Source organism: Mobula hypostoma, chromosome 2 (assembly GCF_963921235.1).
Source record: "Mobula hypostoma chromosome 2, sMobHyp1.1, whole genome shotgun sequence".
NCBI classification, from domain to species: Eukaryota; Metazoa; Chordata; class Chondrichthyes; order Myliobatiformes; family Myliobatidae; genus Mobula; species Mobula hypostoma.
Window position 1 is genome coordinate 146,230,695 of NC_086098.1, and position 24,800 is coordinate 146,255,494.

The 24,800-nt window shown below is 42.4% G+C and overlaps 1 protein-coding gene across 1 annotated transcript in view; it reads right to left on the reverse strand.

Annotated features, from left to right (window-relative positions):
* Positions 1-409: 409 nt before the first annotated feature.
* Positions 410-24,800, reverse strand: part of LOC134357492 (interferon gamma receptor 1-like) — a 50,056-nt gene continuing 25,665 nt past the window's right edge. Inside the window, exons 5-10 of the mRNA XM_063069120.1 lie at positions 23,319-23,473; positions 20,989-21,145; positions 10,263-10,430; positions 7,926-8,015; positions 4,757-4,869; positions 410-2,732 (exon numbers count right to left, since the gene is read on the reverse strand). Of these exons, the coding sequence (XP_062925190.1) occupies positions 2,280-2,732; positions 4,757-4,869; positions 7,926-8,015; positions 10,263-10,430; positions 20,989-21,145; positions 23,319-23,473 (1,136 nt within the window). The 3' untranslated portion in view covers positions 410-2,279. The remainder of the gene's footprint in view (positions 2,733-4,756; positions 4,870-7,925; positions 8,016-10,262; positions 10,431-20,988; positions 21,146-23,318; positions 23,474-24,800) is intronic.

Below are 24,800 nucleotides of genomic sequence, written 5' to 3' on the forward strand. Positions count from 1 at the left end.
CTAAGAATCATCTCCCCAAATGTCCTTCTTTGCTGTAAAATTCCCTGGGTCGTGCTGGTTGCCCTTCTTGAACAATGGAACAACATCGGCTATTCCCCAGTGTCTGGGCTCTTGCCTTTGGCCAGCACTTTCCATTCTCTAGATGGAGACTTGTTTTGCAGTAACAGAACAGAAACATAACTATTTACAACATTGATGAGTCAGTCATTGTCTAAAACATAAATCAAACCTTTTACAAGAAACTTACAGATAAGAAGTTGCAGAAAGAAAAGCACTTCTGGCTGAACGAACAATGGATTTGGTTTTATGTGCTAGAAATGTGGAGTGAAATGTTAACTTCCTCTAAATGAGGTTGTTGAAAGGGAATCCAACTGTGATGTTTGGAAGTAAAAATAACCATGCACACAAAACGTAAGGAATGCAGTTTAAATATTTAAGTACATTTTACAGTGAAGGTGGCACAGCAGAGTAACACTTTACAGTGTCTGTGACCAGGGTTTAATTCCTGCCGCTGTAAGGAGTTCGTACGTTCTCCCTGCAACTGCACAGGTTTCCTCCCACATCTGAAAGACTTGTAGACTAGTATGTTAATTAGTCACTTGAAAGACCAGAATGGCCTCTATTGTGCTGTGTTGCTAAATTTAAAAAAACCATTTCACAACCAGTGGAGTGCGTTTGAAGCACAGACACCTTCAGAGTGAAAAGTAGTTAGCAATTACCTGCCTTAGATTTGAATGAAATTGTGATTAGATAAAGTGTTCTTAACTGTATTACTTGAAGGATAAATATGACACAGCACAACTCTTCTGCTCGGATTTGAATAATGCCCTGCGATTTTTTTAATTATATATATATATACACACACACACACAGGCTTTGGTTAATTGGACTGTCTGTTAATCGCGACAGCCACTAATTTGGACAACTCTTCAAGAACAAGAGCTAATTGGGAAAATAACTGCGATTCTCTTAGTTTATTTGGGACATCATGCCGCTTAATCGGGACAGGGGTCGGTTACCTTCTAACTAGTGTTAGTCAGGTGAGCTCAGTACACTGAGCTTAGCGCGAAGAGTTTTAAAAATACTATCCGATGCGTGTACTTGTGTCCAAAAAAGCAGTTATTTATATCACCAATAGCTGGTGAGAATTAAGCAGCAAGTCAATTCAGAACTGTTTTGGTCACTGTGGTTTCAAACATTCAGGTTCGAGACGTGAGAAACGGATAGGAGTGAAAATGAAACCATTTCACTACTTCAAATTATGAACTACAAAATATTTAAAGGTATCGACAATCACAGAACAGAACAGAGTTATCTTGAATATTATAAGGTAAATAAAAACTTGGAGGATACAATCATTGAAAGCATTGTATGAAGGTGGTCCACTATCTCCAATAGCTGTCTGGCTGATTTTGGTCACTTACAATCAAAAGAACACAGCAGAATGCACCGGATGGATTATTCCATTGAAAACTACGATGGACAGTTTTATACTACTGCAGTAGTATTGGTAGTGTTTGAATTTGTTCTGTATTTCATTTAAGTATATAATTTGCTGCTCAGTAAAAAATAGTTTGTCTTTTTTATTCCATTTAACTATTTCCATGAAACTTCAGTTAATTGGGGCAGCCACTTAATTGGACCAAAATGTACTGGTCCCAATTAACAGTAATCCACTATATAGATGATCAATAGTTAAGGTTTAGGTTGAACGGGGTATAAATGTCTCAGGCTGTAATAACAGACAGCATTCTGTATGTTACATTTTTATTATTGATTTTAGAGAAAGGAAAATGAAATCTACTGCAGGAGCTGTCATTTGATATAATTGTTTACAGTTCCTGCCAACACAACTCTGCGCTATTTTGTTTCGGGATGACATCGGTGACACTGCAGTTCTCCTTCAGAACTGTAGTAAAGTGCTGGTCTGAATTATGAGCTCAGTTCTCCTGAGCAGTGCTCGAATACACAAACCATTTAATTTGAAAATCAACTCCCCCGAATTGAAAGCACTCAATGTTCCATATATTCTCCAGACACGAGTTTACCCTCAGTCACACAACGGAGCAGTCAAGTACTTGCAAACCACACAAGCATGCAGATTTTAACCTACATCTCTCCTCCGGATGCATCCCCAGAACGTGCAATGATGTGACCCAAGCATCATCTCAAGAATGGCACATTTAGGATATTGGAACTGTGGGAGCTGGATTGTGGCCTCTCATGAAAGTACCCTCGGCACTGAGTCAGTTCCCAGTCCATTCCACTGTGCAGTTGTATTAACTCAGTCTTTGTACTGTTACTTGGAACATATCAAGTGGTACATGAGGTTTATCATAGCCCCAGTTATCTGCAGTGCAACTCAGTTTTATGCTGTCACAATGCGTCTTGGACAAGTCATGGCTGCTGTCTTGATCACTGACAACTTCTTGATCAATATGGTCTGTGCTGTCAGAGTTTTGATCCATGATATCTATATTTATTTTCGCTGCATAAGGATCATTCAAGTCAGCATTTACATGTTCACTGCTCCCTCCACTCCCTCCATCAGTGAGAGTTGAACCAGGATCCACAGTGTCGGAGGTGATGAGGGTTTCTTCTTGATCCTGAAAGTCATGCGAGTCATCAGGTACGCTGGTCACCTCCTCTGTCTTTACAACTACACACACGCTGCTCTCCTCGCGTTTGGAGTTCATCACATTGTACGGCCGCTCACTCACAATGATGTGTGCCTAGAAGTTAGATAACGAACCTCAAGTTAAAGTTCAGCATCACATAATCTCTCCTAATTAAAAATTCCCATGTTTGTATTTGATTAAACTCTAAATCTCAGAAATACAATATAGAAGAGCCACTGTCCATTTTTCCTGAGTTGTGTATCACCGTGCACAAATTTTAACTTCATACAGCACTTCTGAAAGGAATTCAGACTCAAAAACAGTTATTTTCCCCAAGCAGTAAGGCTGATCCATACCTCCACCACTAATTTATTATTTTCTGTCAGTCACCTTATGTACAGGCTAGTGTATTTATATCTATATCCATATCCTACCATATGTGCTTTTTTGCTGCATCAGATCTAGAGAAAACAATTATTTCATTCTCCTTGTACTTGGGTACAGGAAATGACATTAAACAATCTTAAATCTTGAAATGCATTTAAAAATTCTTTTGCTTTTCTTCATTAAAAGATCGTTTTTCCTGATTTCCTGATTTCTCTTATAAATTTAGTCTTCTATTTCACATTATGTCTGCCTTTATTCATCGTCAGTTATTTTTCTCATCTTGTCTTATCTCTGCAGTAGCTAATCACCCATCACCATGATGATCATCAAACACAAGCCTGTTTCCTTTGAGTTTATAGATTTAATTCTTCCCCATTTTACAAAGGTGCACAGCCTGCTCTGCACTAGTCTCTCTGGGCAATCAAAATACGCAAAGTACAAACACATGCAAATGTTACACACCGCTGGCTGCAGAGTTTGTTCAGACCACATTGGGAGTATTGCGAGCAGCTTTGGACCCCTTCTCTAAGGGAGGATGTGCCGGCATTAGAGATGGCCCAGACAGGGCTCATGAGAAAGATTACAGGAATGAGAGGATTAACGTATGAGGAGCATTTGATGGCTCTGGGCCTGTACTCGCTAAGTTTAGAAGATCTCACTCAACTTATCAAATATTGAAAGGCCTAGATAGAGTGGATGTTTCCTAAAAGGGCGGGGGGGGGGTCTCAGACCAGAGGAAACAGCCTTAGAATAGAGGGCCGTCCAGTTAGAACAGAGACAAGGAGGAATTTATTTAGCCAGAGGGTGGTGAGTCTGTGCAATTCATTACAACAGATGGCTATGGAGGCCAAATCATTGGGTATATTTAAAGCAGAGGCTGATAGATTCTTGATTAGTCCGGGTATCTAAGGTTACGGGGAGAAGGCAGGAGAATAGGGTGCTGAAGGATAATAAATCAGCCACGATAGAATGGCGGAGCAGACTCAATGGGCTGAGATGCCCAATTCTGCTCCAATAGCTTACAGTCTTATGAATGGCTTATAGTTTACTGGTTAACACAATAGCTGAATTCCTAATATCATACTCCAGTCTACAAGAAGGGTCAGAGCCGTCTCTATCTCCTGAGGAGACTGAGGTCCTTTAACATCTGCCGGACGATGCTGAGGATGTTCTACGAGTCTGTGGTGGCCAGTGCTATCATGTTTGCTGTTGTGTGCTGGGGCAGCAGGCTGAGGGTAGCAGACACCAACAGAATCAACAAACTCATTCATAAGGCCAGTGATGTTGTGGGGATGGAACTGGACTCTCTGACGGTGGTGTCTGAAAAGAGGATGCTGTCCAAGTTGCATGCCATCTTGGACAATGTCTCCCATCCACTACATATGTACTGGTTGGGCACAGAAGTACATTCAACCAGAGACTCATTCCACCGAGATGCAACACAGAGCATCATAGGAAGTCATTCCTGCCTGGGGCCATCAAACTATACAACTCCTCCCTTGGAGGGTCAGATATCCTGAGCCAATAGGCTGGTCCTAGACTTATTTCCTAGCATAATTTACATATTACTATTTAACTATTTATGGTTTTATTACTATTTATTATTTATGGTGCAACTGTAACGAAAACCAATTTCCCCCAGGATCAATAAAGTATGACTATGACAGTCCAGTTGTCCAAGATTAACCCAGGTTTGTACACTATTATATCTTACACCATTATATCAGTCTTAACAATAAAACATAACTTACCAAAGACTTGGGTAATACAAACTTCTTTCTACATTTCTGTAGGTAAATAACGACAGGTATGACAATGAGCAAGAGGACTATGACCAATGTTGTTGAAATCGCAGTTATGGCAGCTAAAACAAAGGAAGAATGTCAGGCAACAGTCACACAGGAACAACAGCCATTTCATCCTTTTCACATGAAACATACTCAAAGGCAATTATTCCTAATCAAAGTTGAAATCGCAGTGTGGTACAGTTAACCATTTTCAAATGAAGTTTTCTATAAAAACGCAAAGCTATTCAGATTAAGTTACGCTTCTGTGAATTATCTTGAAATATTGTGTGCATTAAGGTGTTATGCAAGTGCAATTTCTTGCTAGTAAGCTATATAGGGGAACGTCGACTCAGACCATGAGAAGCCTGCGTCGGGCATTTTCATGCCTTACAAGGCATAGATTGGAAGTCTGTGTGGGGCGCCACTCCTCACACAGACACTAGAGCAATGTGTAGTTAAGTACCTTGCTCAAGGACACAAACACGCTGCCACAGCTGAGGCTCGAACTAGCGACCTTGAGATAACTAGACGAACGCCTTAACCACTTGGCCACATGCCCAACACAAAACTATATAAATCATCGGATTCTCCAGTTTTTCCCTCCAAGCAGTCACCCAGAGCTGGTGAGATAACACTGCACAATGGGTTATTGACAAGTTTCAAAGGACCAAACAAAGTCAGCACAACTTTACGACCAGTTCTAAGTGCCAGCGGTGGCAGTAATATCCTGGAAAAAGAATAAACGGTAAAAATCTGATGATATATGCGAGGGTGTCATGGTACCATAATGGTTAGCAGGAAGCTATTACAGTTCAGGTGGAGATCGGACGTCAATTCCAGTGTTCTCTGTCAGAAAGTTTGAACTACACCTCCCCCTCCCCCCCCCCCCACGTTTGCCATATAATCATATAACAATTACAGCATGGAAACAGGCCATCCCAGCCCTTCTAGTCCATGCCGAACTCTTACTCTCACCTAGTCCCACCGACCTGCACTCACCCCATAACCCTCCATTCCTTTCCTGTCCAACTTAACTTTAAACGACATCGAATCTGCCTCAACCACTTCTACTGGAAGCTCATTCCACACAGCTACCACTCTCTGAGTAAAGTAGTTCCCCCTCATGTTACCCCTAAACTTTTGCCCCTTAACTCTCAACTCATGTCCTCGTTTGAATCTCCCCCACTCTCAATGGAAAATGCCTATCCACGTCAACTCTATCTATCCCCCTCATACTTTTAAATACCTCTATGAAGTCCCCCCAAACCTTCTACACTCCAAAGAATAAAGACCCAACTTGTTTAACCTTTCTCTGTTTGTGTGTGGGTTTCCTCTGGGTGTTCCCGTTTCCTCCCACAGTCCAAATACAGTGTGTATAAAAAAAAAGTATTCTCCCCTTCCCTCGGAAGTTTTCATGATTTTTTTTGCAACATTGAATCACAGTGGATTTAATTTGGCATTCAACAGAAAAAGACTTCCCTGTGTCAAAGTGAAAACAGATCTCTAAAAAGTGATCTGTTACAAATATAAATCACAAAATAATTGATTGCATAAGTATTCATTCATTTTTAATACGACATCCCAAATCATCACTGGTGCAGCCAAATGGATTTAGAAGTCACAATTAGTTAAATGAAGATTACCTGTGTGTGGTCAAGGTGTTTCAATTGATTGTAGTAAAAATACACCTATCCAACTGCTGGTCAGTCAGTATCCTAGCAAAAACTACACCATGAAGACAAAAGAACTCTCCGAGCAAATCCGTGAAAGGGTTACTGAAAAGCACTAGTTGGGAGATGGAAACAAGAAAATTTCGAAGTCACTGAATATCCCTCAGAGTACAGTTAACTCAATCATTAAGAAATGGAAAGAATATGGCACAGCTGTAAATCTGCCTAGAGCAGGCTGTTCTCAAAAACTGAGTGACCGGTCCAGGAGGGGACTCGTGAGGGAGGCCACAAAGAGACCAATGACAACTCTGGAGGAGTTACGAGCTTCAGTGGCTGAGATGGGAGAGGCTGTACATACAACTGTTGCCCGGTGCTTCACCAGTCACAGCTTTATGGAAAAATGGCAAAGAGAAAGCCACTGTTGAAAAAAAAAACTCACACGAAATCTTGGTTAGTTTGCCAAAAGGCATGTGGTAGACACTGAAGTCAGCTAGAAGGTTCTATCGTCTGATGAAACCAACAGTGCGCTTTTTGGCCAATAGACTAAATGCTATGTTTGCTGTAAGCCAAACACCGCATCATCAAAGACACACCATCCCTACCATGAAGCATGGTGTGGCTGCACCACGCCGTGGGGATACTTCACTGCAGCAGGCCCTGGAAGGCTTGTGAAGGTAGAAGGTAAACTGAATGCAGCAAAATACAGGGAAATCCGGGAGGAAAACATGAGAACTACGACTTGGTAGAAGATTGTCTGCTAGAAAACCAATGACCCCAAGTATAAAGCCAAAGCTACACAGGAATGGCTTAGAAATAATGTCCTGGAGTGGCCAAGTCAGAGTCCAGACCTCAATCCAATTGAGAATTTGTGGCTGGATTGAAAAGGAACCTGCTCATGTACGATCCCCATGCAATCTGACGGAGCTTGATCAGTTTTGTAGGGAAAAATTGCTGTGTCTCAATGTGCAAAGCTGATAGACCTATCCAGAGACTCAAGGTTGTATTTGCTGCCAAAGGTGCATTTACTAAATACTGACTTGAAGGGGATGAATACTTATGCAATCAATTATTTTGTGCTTTATATTTGTATTTAATTCCGATCACTTTGTTCAGATCTGTTTTCACTTCGACATGAAAGTCTTTTTCTGTTTAGCAGTGTCAAAAAGCCCAATTAAATCCAGTGATTCAATGTTGAAAATATTAAAACATGAAAGCTTCCGGTGGGGGGGGGGGGAAAGAGAGAAGGGGGGGGAAAGAGAGAAGGGTGGGGGGGTGAATATCTTTTTTTTAAAATCAGCACTGTACCTACAGGTTAGTAAGGTACTTCGTCATTGTAAATTGTCCTGTGATTAGGCCAAGGTTAGGTGTAAGTCTTTTTTTAAAAAAAAAATTGGGTTCTTTCGGGTTCCTTTTGTGGCTGCCTGTAAGGAGGTGAACCTCAAGGTTGTATCATGTATACATACTTAGATCATAAATGTACTTTGAATCCTTTGAAGTAGGTGTGTTCTGAAAGGTGTGATTCCTGCTGTGAGGGCTTATTCTGCGCTGTACTGCTAAATAAAATAAAAGAGATATAGGAGAGTTTTAGAATAGAATTCTGAAGAATATACTCTTTGTGGCTCCAGGTGCAGCCATTGTGGGGCAAAAATGTGGCAGAGGCACAGGTCAGACTGTTCCTGGACGACAGCTAGCCTGGACACAAGAGATTCTGCAGTTGCTGGAAATCCAGAGCAACTCAAACAAAATGCTGAAGGAACTCGGGTCAGGCAGCATCTGTGGAAATGAATAAATAGTCGAAGTTTCATCAGGACTGGGAGAAAAGGGGCAAGACAGAAGAAGGTGGTGGGGTAGTGGAAGTAGGATAAGCTAGGTGATAGATGAAACCAGGTGGGTGGGGAAGGAGGGATGAGGAAAGAAGCTGAGAGATGATTGGTGGAAAGAGTAAAGAGCTGAAGAAAGTGGAATCTGATAGGAGAGAAGAGTAGAGCATGGGAGAAAGGGAAGGAGGGGCACCAGGAGGTGGTGATAGGCAGGTTAGGGGAAGAGGAAAGGTGAATGGGGAGCCAGAGTGGAGAATTGAAGAGAGAAAGTGGGAGAGGGGAGAAAAGATTACTGGAAGTTAGAGAAATTGATGTTCATGCCATCATTGCAAGCTTGAGCAGGATAGGAGAATAAGGAATAGAAATGTCTTTGAAGGAACTTCATTTTTTTTTGATGTGTCTGACCAGGCAACAGCAAGGTCATGGATGAGGGGTGCCTGTGCTACGATAATGAACAGCAACATTAGTCAATGGTGCAACATAGGGCTGTGGAGCAAGCTACAATGGCAGCACTGGGGCTTTCCTCAGAAGCACAAGAGCGAAGCAAGTGGAAGCTGGGGTTCTTCCTGATGGTGAGGACGTGGAGCTGGCCAACTCCATCACGGGGCAGAATCTGTTGACTGCTATTCGGATTGGTTTAGGTACATTAGGTGCTAAGCAAAACAACAAAGTGCGCAGTGGGTCAAACAGCACTTGTGGAGACAGAAGGTTAGTGGACATGGGTTGTGACCTGGCATCAAGATCTTTTAAACACTCCACCTAGTTCCCTTTCTATTAATGAAAACTTACACTCAGCTTTCCCACTGGGTATAAAGTGTTATTTTAGGCCGTAGTTCCCTTTACTTCACTGTAATACATTTTCACCTGCCATTGATCTACCTACGTGTACAATTTGTGTGGGAGCAGTGATTCTGTGCAGCCTTTGCCAATTGCACCTGCTCTTCCACGTCGCTGCTACCTAGCAGCCAGTATTGTTTACAGAGGTGATCGCATGCAGAATCAAAATATTTTTTAAACTTTATGTTTAAAGGGATGTGGCAGAACACTCGCGCCTGCACAAGCAATGTGGTGGTCTCAGAGAACCGTCAGTCTGCAGTGAAGGTCTGAAGAGATTTCATTGGAAGCAACTGTGCACGAACAAGGCAGCAAGCTCATTTGCAGGTTAGTATCCAGGCAACAAAAGGTCGCACACTGAAGGCCATTTCTCAGCACAACTTACATGGAGCAACAAAAGCAATGAAGCATGAAGCATGAGATCGTGGCATTGGGAAGGTCAACAGAATGCAATGGTGCTCTGGATGTTTCATTAACCCTACATCCATGATCCCAATGGTTACATCACATGGACAGCAGAAGGGAATCGTTTGCATTGCACTCATGCCTGTGGAGAATGGTACAGATTGCATGGACACCCACCGGTGTGGCGTAGATGTCAGCGGGGCAGGCCAAAGAAAAATCTTCAACCCGACTGGCTGTTTCTTCGGATCCCGGCAAATACAAAGCAACTTTTAAACACAAGAGATTCTGCAGACGCGAGAAATCTCCAGTAACCCACACAAAATGCTGGAGGAACTCAGCAGCAGTCAGGCAGCATCTATGTAAATGAATAAACAGTCGACGTTTCAAGGTGAGACCTAATGAAGGGGCCAGAGTTCGTCTCAGCTTTTTGTGTGTGGTTGCACTGGCATTTCAGAAATCTGGAGTCTTTATAAACAAAATTAAGTTAAAAGTGGCAAATTAAAGAAATGTGAGTCTGGAATTTGTTACAAATAATAATGAAAGGCAAGTTTTAATCCAAAGGGCAACTAGGGCAGGAATGGCTTGCCTGCTTCAATTAAGGGAAAAATCTTTGGAAAAACAAAACAGCATCTTTGAATGTGCACCTCAGAAGCAAATCATACTAAACACATATCTATGGAGAATAGACATAACCCTGGAAGGGTCTTTCCCTTCTGGGAGAAACTCCATGTTCCAACTGACCTACGGTATTCTCTGGATCCTTAACTGAAGGTATTGTGAGCTGGATCTCATTGCCAGAGTCCTCGTTTTCATAGTCTCCATATTCGTATTCATCATCATCCAGATCATTAGGCTGAGAAGTGTACTCCTCACACTCTCCTGGAAGTAGCCAAGTCAGAATTGCTGAATCTGACAAAATATAGTATGGCATTTAGAAATGGCATTAACTTTCACATGGATGAACTTCAAGCAGTGGCCAAGTGCTCCAGCTTCTTCCCACATCATAAAGAGGTGCAGGCTGGCCAGTTAATTGGCCACTGTAAGTTGCCCCGAGCACGTAGCTGAGAGGATTTGATCTGCGTTGTTGTTTTGTTGCTTGCTGTGTTGTTAAACACTGTAGGGCAATGCTACGTTGCGTGGTGACACTTGCGGGCTGCCCACAGCACACCCTGCGACAGGAAATTGAACCGCGGTGGACTACGACGGGAAGTCAAAAACCGCCAACGTGTTACCAGTGCCAGCCTACTCGCCATCAAGGACGTGTCTTCAGAAAGGTGCTGGAAAAAGGCCCAGTAGCATCATGAAGGATCCCACCCATCCTGCTCATGGACTGTTTGTCCAAATCCTGTCAGCTACATAGCATCCACGCAAAGACCACCAGACACAAAAAAACAGCTACTTTCCCCAAACAGTAAGACTGATCAACCCCTCAATCCACTAACCCACCCCTCCACACTCCCAACCACCACTGTCAGAGTCACCTTCTGTACAGACACTCCTGTGCCAAGTATCACTTTATGGACAGACAATCTAAGTATATAAAAGATCTTATGTATTTATATTCATTGTGTTTTCTTATTATTGTGGTATTTTTTTACCTGTATGGAAATCCCTCAAAGGAGGCAGAAACAGATAGATAATGAAAATGGCCAATGGGACACCTGCGGAAGTCTTGGAAGTACTTTTAAAAAATATTAGTTGGGCCACAGCTGGACACATTGTGCACACTTCTGGTGCTACCCTAAAGGGGGAGAATGATTGTGCTGGAGAGGAGTTTCACCACGATTATTATGGGATTGAAAGGCTTGAGGTACAAGGCGAGACTGCATAGGCTGGGCCTTTTCCCCCCTGGAGTAGAGGAAGATGCAGGATGAAATTAAAGAAGACATAGTATCACGAGGGACATACAGTGTGATGGACACAGACCTTTGCAAGCATAGGGGAGTCTAAATCTACAGGGCATAGACTTAAGGTGAACAGAGAAAGATTTAAAGGGGACATGAGGGACAACATTTTCTGCACAGAAGGTGCTGGGTACGTGCAAAGTGGTAGAGGTGAGTACAATTACTAGGCTTAAAAGACATTTAAATAGGTTCTTGGATAGGAAAGGTTCAGAGGGATATCAGCTTAATGCATGCAAATGGGGCCAGGACAGATAGGCAAGGATCAGTTGGAACGAAGTGTCTTTTACTGTCTGTATTAATCTATGACTCCAGGCAGTGCTGTGTGCAACAAAAGAAGAGGTTTAGAGTGCTGAGGAAATTTCGCTTCTTTCACCCAGAGGGAGCTTACACTGCCCAAGGGGGTGTTGCATATATTTAAAGACCATCAGGATGAGGAGGTGCACGGCAGATGTAGGCAGGTAGGAACAAATGAAGTTCATGAGTAAAACTAATTAGAAATAGCCTACATGGCTTTGGTTAGGCACAACTTACCACACACAATCTTAGAATTTTTCAAGGAAATTACCAGGAAAGTTGATGAAAGCAGGGCAGAGGGTGTTTTCCACATGGACTTTAGCAAGGTCTTTGACAAGGGAGGCTGTTCAAGAAGGTTTAGTTGCTTGACATTCAAGATCAGGTAGTAAATTGGATTAGACATCAACTTTGTAGGAGAAGCCAGAGAGTGGTAGTAGATAGTTGCCTCTCTGACTCGAAGCCTGTGACTAGAAGTGTGCCACAGGGACTGGTGCTGGGTCCATCGTTGTTTATCATCTAAATCAATGATCTGGATGATAACGTGGTAAACCGGATCAGCAAATTTGCAGATAACACCAAGATTGGGGGTGTAATGGACAGTGGGGAAAGACTATCAAAGCTTGCAGCATGATCTGGATCAGCTAGAAAAAATGGGCGATGGAATTTAATGCAGACAAGTGTGAGGTGTTGCACTTTAGGAGGACCAACCAGACAAGGTCTTATACAGTGAGTGGTAGGGCACTGAGAAATACTGTAGAACAGAGGGATCTGGAAATACAGATCCATATTTCCTTGAAAGTGGTGTCACAGATACAGTGGCATGAAAAGGTTTGGGCACTCCAGTCAAAATTTCTGTTACTGTGAATAGCTAAGTGAGTAAAAGATGAACTGATTTCCAAAAGGCATAAAGTTAAAGATGACACATTTCTTTAATATTTTAAGCAAGGAAACTTATTTATTTCCATCGTTTAGTGTCAAAATAACAAAAAAAGGAAAAGGGCCCAAAGCAAAAGTTTGGGCACCCTGCATGGGCAGTACTTATTAACACCCCCTTTGGCAAGTATCACAGCTTGTAAATGCTTTCTGTAGCCAGTTAAAATCCTTTAATTCTTGTTTGGGGAATTTTCGCCCATACTTCTTTGCAAAAGGCTTCTAGTTCTGTGAGATTCTTGGGCCATTTTGCATGCACTGCTCTTTTGAGCTCTATCCGCAGACTCCTTCCTGATGTTTAGGTCGGAGGACTGTGAGGGCCATGGCAAAACCTTCAGCTTGCGTGTCTTGAGGTAGTCCATTGTGGATTTTGAGGTGTGTTTAGGATCATTATCCTGTTGTAGAAGCCATCCTCTTTCCATCTTTGACTTTTTTACAGACCGTGTGATGTTTGCTTCCAGAATTTGCTGGTATTTGATTGAATTCATTCTTCCCTCTACCAGTGAAATGTTCCCAGTGCCACTGGCTACAACACAAGCCCAAAGCATGATCGATCCACCCTCGTGCTTAACAGTTGGAGAGGGGTTCTTTTCATGAAATTCTGCACCATTTTTTCTCCAAACATACCTTTGCTCATTGCGGCCAAAAAGTTCGATTCAAAAGGTTCAAAGGAACATCTAAACAAGTCTGATGCATTTTGGAAACAAGTCCTGTGGACTGATGAAGTTAAAATAGAACTTTTTGTTGCCACTGGCTTATGTTGCAGCCAGTGGCACAGGGAACATTTCACTGGTAGAGGGAAGAATGAATTCAATTAAATACCAGCAAATTCTGGAAGCAAACATGACACTGTCTGTAAAAAAGCCAAAGATGAAAAGAGGATGGCTTCTACAACAGGATAATGAACCTAAATACACCTCAAAATCCACATTAGACTACCTCAAGGGACGCAAGCTGAAGGTTTTGCCATTGCCTTCACAGTCCCCTGACCTAAACATCATCCAGAATCTGTGGATGGATCTCAAAAGAGCAGTGCATGCAAGACGGCCCAAGAATTTCACAGAACGAGAAGCCTTTTGCAAGGAAGAATGGGAAAAAATCCCCCAAACAAGAATTGAAAGACTCTTAGCTGGCTACAAAAAGCATTTACAAGCTCTGATACTTGCCAAAGGGGGTGTTACTAAGTAGTGCCATGCAAGGTGCCCAAACTTTTGCTTCGGGCCCTTTTCTTTTTGTTATTTTGAAACTGTAAAAGATAGAAATAAAGAAGTTTTCTTGCTTAAAATATTAAAGAAATGTGTCATCTTTAACTTTATGCCTTTTGGAAATCAGTTCATCTTTTACTTGCTTAGCTATTCGCAGTAGCAGAAATTTTGACCAGGGTGCCCAAACTTTTGCATGCCACTGTAGCTAGGGTTGTAAAGAAAGCCTTTGACACATTGGCCATCATAAATCAATGTGCTGAGTACAGAAGTTGGGATGTTACGTTGAAATTTTACAAAACATTGGTGAGGCCTAATTTTGAGTTATTGTGTACAGTTTTGGTCACCGAGGTACAGGAAAGATGTAAATAAGGTTGAAAGAGGACAGAGAAAATTTACAAGGATGTTGCTGGGACTTGAGGACCTGAATTACAGGGAAAGGTTGAAAATGTTGGGACTTTATATCCTAGAATGTTCAAGATTGAAGAGATTTGATAGAGGTATACAAAATTATGATGGGTATAGACAGGCACCTTCCTCGGAGGTTGAGTGGGACTACAAGCAGAGGTCATGGGTTAAGGATGAAAGGTGAAATGTTTAAGTGCAACATCTTCACTCAGTTGTGAGAGTCTGGAACGAGCTGCTAATGCAAGTGATAGGTGCAGGTTCAATTTCACCATTTAAGAAAAATTTGGAGAGGTACATAGATGGGAGGGTTATGGCCTGGGTGCAGGTCAGTGGGACTAGGCAGATTAATGATTTGCCATGGACTAGATGGGTCAAAGGACCGTTTCTATGCTGTGGTGCTTTGACTTGATGACTCTACAGCCTCTGTGGTAGTACAGGTCACCAGCTTCCCCAATGAGTGGGTGAAGAAATTTCCATCTCAGTTTAGTCTCTCTCGTCCTTTAAGCCGAGATTGTGACTCTCAGTCTGTACACCCTGAGACAGGAGAAATATCCTACCCTCATTTGCTCTGCCTAGCTCTATAGAATTTTATACCTCTGAACAAGGTCCTCTCTCATTCTTCTAAACTCTAGGGAACACAAACCTTGTCTAACTAATCTCTCCTGGTACAGCAGTCCTGTCATCCCAGCAATCTGTCGAGTAAACCTAGCTCCTCTCCCTACGTTCAGTTCAAGATTCATGGAAGTACAGGAGCCTGAAGGCACACACTCAGCATTCCTTAAACTGCTGGAGAACAGTGCAGAAAGAACAGGTGCTGTTTTCTCCCCGGCAAGGATTAGTTTTTAGTTCCAAGATCTCCTGCCACGTTCTGTCACCCTGCAACCTTATCCTTCAATCTCCTTGAATTATGGAGGACAACATGTGTATAAATGTCTCTCTCCAGCAGACTTCATCATGACTCCAGTACTACTTCTACTTTTTAAATGTTTCTTAATTGTACATATGATTTTTTTTTTGTGTTCTATCGCTGAGCAGCAATGAACCATCTGATTGGCCTATCAGAGTTCTCTTTGGGAACTAGTTGACTTGATCAGCATTTCTGATCTGGCTATTGTTCACGATTGCACTTAATAAAAAAAAAAAAAAAAAAATTAGGGATGGCTTCTTCCCCTCCACTAGATTTCTGAATGGTCCATGAACCTGTGAACACTACCTAACTATTTTGCTCTTTCTTGCACTATGAAATTGTAATATATGTTCTTATTGAAATCTGTAATATTTTAAAAAATTTACCGCACTGTCACAAAACCACAAATTTCACAACACGTCTGTTACAATGACCCAACTCTGATCCCAATTGCTTGCACACTCACAAGACCTAACATGCATGCCCATCTTGTGGCTGGGTAAATTCTTCTCCTAGGAAGTCATGGGTCAAGAAGAACGTGCTACCAGGCTGACCCTGCGGCGAGGAAGATGCCACTACATGAACTGTTAAAAGATTCCAGGAAAGCTGCTGCATGTCAGCTACCAAATGTTCCCGACATTGGTCAAGCCTGAACAGTCATAGAAGACATTGAACTGACTGACCCACTGAGTTCTTGCAGTACTCATATTTAAAATTTCCAGCATCTGCAGTTATGGTGTTTTGGCTGTGGTCTTGTGGTGTGTTAGAAGGAAGGACAAGGATGGAAAGACAAGAGAACCTTGGATGTCCAGAGATGAATTTAGTCCAGAAGAAAAAGGAAAAGTATTAAGAGCTTCAGGAGGAAGGATCAAATGAACCATACGAGTATAAAGAAGCTTAAAAAGAATTAAAGAAGGGAACTAGGAAAGCCAGGAGGGGTCATGAAAAGTCCTTGGCAAGTAGGAGTAAAGTGAATCCCAATCCCAAGGCATTCAATGCATACATTAAGAGCAAGAGGATAACTAGGGGAGAGGGTGAGACCACTCAAGGATAAAGGTGGGGGGGGGTGGGTGAAGAGAAAGAAGACAGAACATTGGTTTGGATGCATAGGATGCAAGTGAGATACTTAATGACTACTTTGCATCAGTACTTACCAAGGAAAAGGACAGAGGACCAGGAGATCAGTACTGAGTGCATAAATAAGTTAGGCCATTTCGAGGTCAAGGAGGAGATAGTTTTTGGCCTCCTAATGAGCATGATGGGATTACACAAGGTTATCAAAGGAGGCAAGAGAAGAGATTCCTGAGCCATTGACCTGCTTCTTTAAGTGCTCTCTAGCCACAGGCAAGGTCCTGGAGTGGCTAATGTTGTGCCTCTATTTAAGAAGGGAACAAGGGAAAATCCTGGGAACCAGTGAGTCTCACTTCAGCTGTAGGGAAATTTCTGGAGAAAATTCTTGGAGTTGGGATATATGAGCATTTGGAAACCCATGGCCTAATTATGGAGAGCCAGCATGGCCTCGTGACTGTTGGCAAGTCATGCCTTACCAGTTTTTTCACAAGGTGATGAGAAAGATTGTGGATGTTGTCTAAGTGGATTTAATAAGGCGTTTGTCAAAGTCCCACATGGTAGGCTAATCCAAAAGATTAAGATGCATGGGGTCTTGACTATTTGGATTCCGAACTGGTTTGCGCATAGAAGACAGGGAAGTGGTTGAAGTGACTTATTCAAGCTGGAGGTCTGAAATTAGTGGAGTTCTGCAGGGATCTGTACTGGGACCTCGGCTGTTTGTCATGTGTATAAATGATCTGGATGAAAATGTTGATGGATGGGTTAGCAAATTTTGCAGATGATACCAAGATTGGTGGAGTTGTGGATAGTGTAGAAGACTGGCAAAGAAAACAGTGTGATGTAGATCAGTTGCAGATAGGGGCTGAAAAAAGGCAGATGGAGTTTAACCCAGATAAATGTGAGGTGTTGCACCTTGGTAGGACGAATGCAAGCAGGCAGTACACTGCTAAGGGCAAGATCCTCAACATTGCTACTGAACAGAGAGACTTTGGGATCCAGGTTCATAGCTCCTTGAAAATGGCTACACAGGTTAATAAGGCTTATGGAATACTTGCTTTTATTTGTGAAGGCACTGAGTTCGAAAGTCAAGAGGTTATGTTGTAACTTTATAGTACTCTGGTTAGGCTACATCCGGAGTATTGTGTACAGTTCTGATGGCCCCCGCCCCCCCCCCCCGGGAGGATGTTGAGGCTTTAGAGAGGGTGCAGAAGAGGTTTACTAGGATGCTGCCTGGTTTAGAGGGCATGTACTCTCACGAGAGGCTGGAGAAACTTGTGTTGTTTTCACTGGAGCACCGGAGTCTATGGGGAAATCTGATAGAAATTTACAAGATTGAGACAAGCATACAGTGCCTAAAAAAGTATTCTCAGCTCCCTTAGAAGTTTTCATGTTTTATTGTTTTACAACATTGAATCAGAGTGGAGTTAATCTGGTTTTTTTTGACACCGATCAACAGAAAAAAATCCTTTCATGCCAAAGTAAAGCAGATCTCAACAAAGCGATCTAAATTAATTACAAATATAAAACACAAAATAATTGATTGCACAAGTATTCACCCCCTTCAAGTATTTAGTAGATGCACCTTTGGCAACAATTACAGCCTTGAGTTTGTGTGGATAGGTCTCTATAAGCTTTGCACATCTGGACACTGGAATTGTTCCCTATTCCTCCTTACAAAATTGCTCAAGTTCTGTCACAGTACATGGGGATCACGAATGAACAGCCCTTTTCAAGTTCAGCTATAAATTCTCAATTGGATTGAGGTCTGGACTCTGACTTAGCCACTCCAGGACATTAACTTCGTTGTTTTTAAGCCATTCCTGTGTAGCTTTGGCTTTATGCTTGGGGTCATTGTCTTGCTGGAAAACAAATCTTCTCCCAAGTCACAGTTCTCCTGTAGACTGCATTAGGTTTTCCTTCAGGATTTCCCTGTATTTTGCTGCATTCATTTTACCCTCTACATTCACAAGCCTTCCAGGGCCTGCTGCAGTAAAGCATCCCCACAGCATGATCCAGTCACCACCATGCTTGATGGTAGGGATGGTGTGGCTTTTGATGTGTTGAGTTTGGCTTTTGCCAAGCATAGCATCTAGTCTGATGGCCAAAATGCTCAATTTTGATTTTGTCAGACCATAGAACCTTCTTCCAGCTGACTTCAGAGTCTCCTACACGCTTTCTGGCTAACTCCAGCTGAGATTTCACGTGAGTTTTTCTCCCCTCCCCGCGCCCCCCCCCCAACAGTGGCTTTCTCTTTGTCACTCTCCCGTAAAGCTGCAAATGGTGAAGCACCCGGACAGCAGTTGTATGCGCAGTCTCTCCCATCTCAGCCACTGAAGCTTGTAACTCCTCCATAGATCTCTTGGTGGTCTCCCTCTCTAGTCCCCTTCTTGTACGGTCACTCAGGTTTTGAGGACGGCCTGCTCTAGGCAGATTTACAGCTGTGCCATATTCTTTCCATTTCTTGAAGATTAACTTCAAGAAATGGAAAGAATATGATGTTGCAAAACAACAAAACATGCAAACTTCCAAAGGGGGTGAATACTTTTTACAGGCACTGTAGACAGAATGGACAGAGAGCATCTGTTTCCCAGGGTTGAAATGTCTAATACCCGAGGGCATGCACTGAAGGAGAGAGGCAAGTTTTATACTCAGGAGTTGTGGTGCCTGGAATATGCTGCCTGGTATGGTGGTAAAGACAAATACAGTAGAGGCTTTTAAGAGAGGTTTGGATAGGCACATGGAAGATGGAGGGATATGGACGAGGTCTAGGTAGGAGAGATTAGCACTGCGGTGTTCCTGCTTTGCTTTTCAGTTGGTTCCACACAACACTGTGGATCAAATAGTCTGTTCACGTGCTGTACTGTTCTATGTTCTAAATGCTTTCCGTGGAATTTTATACATTTGAGAGAGTATTGTATTTGATCGTTCTCTGCTCTAGGGAGAGTTACCGTCATTTAAGAAGCAGGACGTCCTCCTGATATTCCCTTTACTCTATTCATGGGATGTAGTCATTAGAAGCAAGATCAATACTTTAATATACAGTCCAAGTAACCTATCTCGAGGGGTCTGAATTGCTTTCCTGATGCATGAGTGAACAACTGATTACTGACGGAAGATATTTGGATACTTTTTGACAATCCAGCATATTTTCATGTCATTGTTAGTGACACTAGTTTTATACCCTGTATTATTTATTTAATTAAAGCTACTCTTGTTGGGATTTGACATGCATCTTCAAGCCTGCCATTCTTTCAAAAAGATTGCTGTCCAAGCTATTTTCTAATCAAAATGGAATGGAATGAAAAATAAGGAATTTTTCATCAAAAATATAATCAAAATGTGACAGAGAAATCTCCATATTACTTAGAAAACAATTAGCATTGATCGACTGGGATATGATTAATAACAATTTTCAAACCTGAAATTAATGTATTCATTGTGTCATTTACTAATCCTCCATTGATGGTAAATACATTATGCTCAATAAAGTGAACCCTCGTGGGGAAACCTTTTATACAATGTCTTATTAAGTATCTTTTATTAAATCCAAATCCAGTATTTCACCTGGTTTTCCGTTGTCCACCTTGATAGTTAACATTGAGGAACTCTAATCTTCAAGCTCCCCCCCCCCCGTTTTTATTCCTTCTATGTTGACTCGTTAATAGTATTAGAGTTCTCTTGGTGTCCTGTTATTACTGCAGCATTGCACTGACTCTAAGGTTAGCTTAATTGCCTCCTGCTCCTTGCCTTTGCACTCTCCTGGGCATCAACATCTCAGCCCAGCCCAACACTGATGCAAACACAAAGGCACACCAGCAGCTCTATTTCACTTGGGTGTTTGAGAAGCCTTGGCACGTGAAAGACTCTTTGCAAGTTTCTACCGATATACGGTGGAGAACAATCTGACTGCTTGCAACACAGACTGGTATGGAAGCCTCGAAGCACAGGACTGAAAGAGACTGCAGATGGCTGTAGGACATTCATCAACAACAGGCAACGCCACAAGAAGGCAGCATCCACACTGCAATTTCAAAGTCAAAGTGAATTTATTATCAAAGTATATATATGTCACCATATACCACCTTGAGATCATTTTTCTTGCAGATGCTTACAGGAAAAAAGAAATTTAGTATTTAGTAGAAAAAAGAAAGTATTTTAGTAAGCTTAAATGCAGCATTAAGGGCCCTCCAGCTGTTATTACCATCAGGCAGGAGGTACAGGAGTCTGAAGACTACAGTCAACGTTTCGGAAGACCTCCTTCCATTCTGCCATCTGGTTTCTGAACAGACAATGAAAACTACCACATTATTCTCTTATTTGCATTATTTAGTAATTTTATGTTATTGCACTGTACTGCAGCTACAAAACAACAAATTTCATGTCACATTGGGCAGTGATGGTAAACCGGATTCGGAGTCAATACTGTTGAAGGTAACATTACATTCTTTTGAGAATCTGAGAATCCTTGCTGAATATTGGGGATTCTTGAAAAATTGCAATCAACGCCTGAACTATTTCTTCAGCAAGGTTTTCTGTAGGATATAGAGGCCTTGCATTTGTTAGTAAATAATTTAAACTAATTGATTTAACAGTTCCACCAGTCTACACTAGCCCTGCCCAATGGATTTGAGTAGAAACGCTCTTATTGGGCCCGTACGATGCCCTGAAGCTGGAACTGTGCACAATCAGAATACAGTGAAAACATGGAATTCATTTCAATTTCAGCAGCAAGCTACCAGATTAAAGTGTACCTGATATGTTATTCTCGGGCATTCTCAAACACTTTTCTTTAGATTTCTTTCCGATAAGATTAAAGGATGGTAGTTCTACTTCAGCAGATACACAAACGGTTCCTTCAACAAAGTCCCCTTGATAAAGTGGGTTTTCTGGAGACAGTTCCAGACAAACCTGTGGCAAATGAAATACTTGATTAGTCAACCTAGTGAAATACTGCACACGTTTACTGTGTGCAGTTAGTACAGACAACATCACAGAGATCGAAACAGTGAACACTTGAGGTAGACCCGTCATGAATCGAAAACGTAACTCTTGATGTTTTACACATCCCAGATGCTCCGTCACCTACTGAGCAAATGCAATGCTTTTTTACTTTTTCAGATTTCCTGCACCACTGTATTTTCCTATTGTAGTACCAATAAAGGGGTAAAGGCCGGTTACGGGCACCTATAATCAGTCTCTTCGGGCAAATGGGGCTCATCAGCCTTGACTGGCAGCTCATCTAGAAGGATAACTCTGCTCTCAAACCTCCACTGCCTTGCGGCTACACCACTCCTGGGGAAGACTTTGGGAGTAATCCTCGAGGAAAAGTCTGGAGCTGGAGTCCCTAAGGCAGTCAGTCTTACACTGATCTCAACATTGACTGGCCACTCCTGCCACGCCGCTGGTGTCAAACTTTATCAGCCTCTGCCATTCGTTTGGCTGCATTGAGAGTGGGAGCCTGCGGCAGGGGAAACAGCTTGCTCTCCATATCACACGGCCCTGGCTCGTGTACTGCATTGAGAGTGGGAGCCTGCGGCAGGGGAAACAGCTTGCTCTCCATATCACACAGCCCTGGCTCGTGTACTGCATTGCATAAGGGCTGCTAGGACGCAACATCCACGGCCGAACCCAACCAATGGAGGACCCAATGACCACGCTTTCAACACTCATGAACAACAATAGCTGTGATGTTACATTTTAACGTGCTAAGATTTTTTTTTCCTTATTTGCTTTAGCGTGCAGTCGCGTCCTTGAGCTTTTCAAATGCAAAGAATTTTAAAACAATTTTTCGTTTTGTCTTTGAGGAACACGTCCGAACGTCGGTGAATGTCTAGGACAGGCATTAAGGTACAGGTCACACCTACCAGATGCCCAAGGACAGGTCTCAAGAGCTGTCAGAAGGCCAGCGTGAGTCTACGATGAGACAACCTGTGCGCGGTTCGGTCATGCAGTGGTTCTGGAGCTGAGCTCCCAAAGGGAGACTGTAATCTTAAGGCAACTGAAGATTTGCCCCAATGTTTGCTCCCAAACGACCAGATTTATTGAATTCAGATTCACAGCTTCCAGTGCCGAGACTGCACATTATGACTTGTGGATTGGTACTGCAGTATCAGGAGCAAGACACTGACACATGCAAACCATGATGGTCGAGGCACGGCTGTGGTGGCAAGGACAGAGAACACTTTGGTTACTGACCTTAGTCAGAACAAACAAGATGAGGTAACGCTGTCTAGCAGTTTGGGGCGGCATTGTGGTGTAGCAGTTCAGGCACCGCCTTATAGTACCAGTGACCCGGGTTCAATTCCTGCCACTGCAGTAAGGAGCTTGCACATTCTCTCCGTGACTGTGTGGGTTTCCTCCGGGTGCTCTGGTTTCCACCCACATGCCAAAGAGGTATGGGTCGGTAAGCTAAATGGTCATATGGGTGTAATAGGGCGTGTGGGCTCTTTGGGACTGTTACTGTGCTCTTTAAATAAATAAAATTAAATGAAAGTAGTGGGGAAAAAAAAAAAATCGCTTTGAACTCATTGAACTTGTTCACACTTTCCACACCAAACCAAAAATGGTTTCCACTAAATTAACATAAATGACAGCTGATAGAAAAACAAAAGAACTCCAGAGCAAGGCAGCTCATGTTATTGGCCCCATGTTATCCACCTTAAAATATTCACCTATTGACAAAATGCATTGGTTACTAACCCAGGCTAGTCCGACCACAGCCATCAAACCCATGACCACTAAACATAGGAAAGAATGAGGCCGATAGGCACATGAGAAACCATTACTGCTGATTACCCACTAAGCCACACACCGCCCCAAGGCAATGAATCAACCATGATGGAATGGCAGAACAGGCCTGATGGCCTAATTCTGTTCTTATGTCTTGTGGTCTTATACCATCAACCCTTCTTTAGCACCAAGCCCAAATCCTGTGGGATTCCTTGCCCATTGGCTCTGATGCAGCAGTTCCCAGCAGATGGACAGCAAACTCGCCACTACTTTTAAAGGACAATTCAAGATGAGCAATAAACCCCAGTACTCAATACGGCAACAAATTAAAATACTTTTTATTAAATCTTACCGGATTGGTCTGGTTGGGGTGCCTGCAGTACACATTATAGTACAAAGAGTTCCAAAGCACGCTTTCTGATATAGAATTAAGAGCTGGATATTTGACTTGCACTGTTAACTGTCTGCCATCAGCTGCAAGCAATACAACAGGAGCTCCCAAGGTAGCTGCACAAGTCAAAGGTACAATTACACAAATCACAATCATCTCGTGAAAATTTCAATAAACACTGAGCAGACACCAGAGCTACAGAAAGAAACAAATTAATTATGTGCCAACAAGTAGGACGATTATCTTTGTGCAACACATCATCTGATATCAATCGCTACCTTAGTCTATTCATTTTTAAATAAAGAAGCAACATACATACAGTTGTATTTTAGATATCCACACGTGTGACAAGGGGAAAATCTCGCGTTGAACTCAATCCATGATCATGGATGAAAAGTTAAGCCTTTCTACCCAAAATTGATCAGTTATAATCTTAATCTTGTAAAAATATCCTTCCCTGCAGGTTCCTTTTGCCACAATATCTTGGTTGATACGTGCAGCCATGTTAACTTACAGAACAATACAGCACAGTACAGGCTCTTTGGCCCAGATGCTATGCCACCCTTTTCATCTACTCTAAGATCAATCTGACCCTTCATAATCCCCTAAATAAATTCCATTTTTCTATCATCCATGTGTCTATCTAAAAGGCTCTTAAACGTCTCTAACGTGTCTGACTCTACCACAGAGAGTGGTAGATACATGGAACGACCCTGGACAGTTCTTATGAAATTATTGGCATAGTTGTATTTCAGACAGAAAAAAATGAAGCTCAATTTTTATGTATTATGGAGTGAGATGATATTTAGGTGAAATTACACCCACCAACTCTGAAGCATAATAACTAGCTCCCTCGGCAATCATATTTCCTCATTAATCCCTCCATCTTTCTTTCCCTCTGCATTCCCTTCACTCTTCCTCCATTCTCCTTACCTAATCCTCCTGTCAATTCTACAATTAAACCATTCTATACACGGTTCCTCTCCACCCAACCCGTCAATTCTACTATTGACCATTCTACAAACTTCCTTCCTCCCACCCAATCCGTGTCAACTCTACCACTGAACATTCTACACACCTCCTTCCCACCCAATCCCCCTATCAATTCTACCATAGTCTAAGTTTGCTCATATAGTCATACAGAACAGAAGCATGCCTTTTCACCCATCTAGTCCATGCCGAACTATTGCTCGGCATTGTCCCATCTACCTGCACCTGGATCCCATCCATGTACCTACCCAAACTTCTCTTAAATGTTGAAATCAAACCTGAATCCACTTCTGTTGCTGGCAGCTCGTTTGACACTCTCACCACCCTCAGAGTGAAGAAATTCCCCCTCATGTTCCCCTTAAACATTTTGCCTTTCACCATTAACCCATGACCTCTAGTTCCAAGTCCCACTCATCCTCAGTGGAAAAAGCCTGGCTGCATATACCTTAGTTC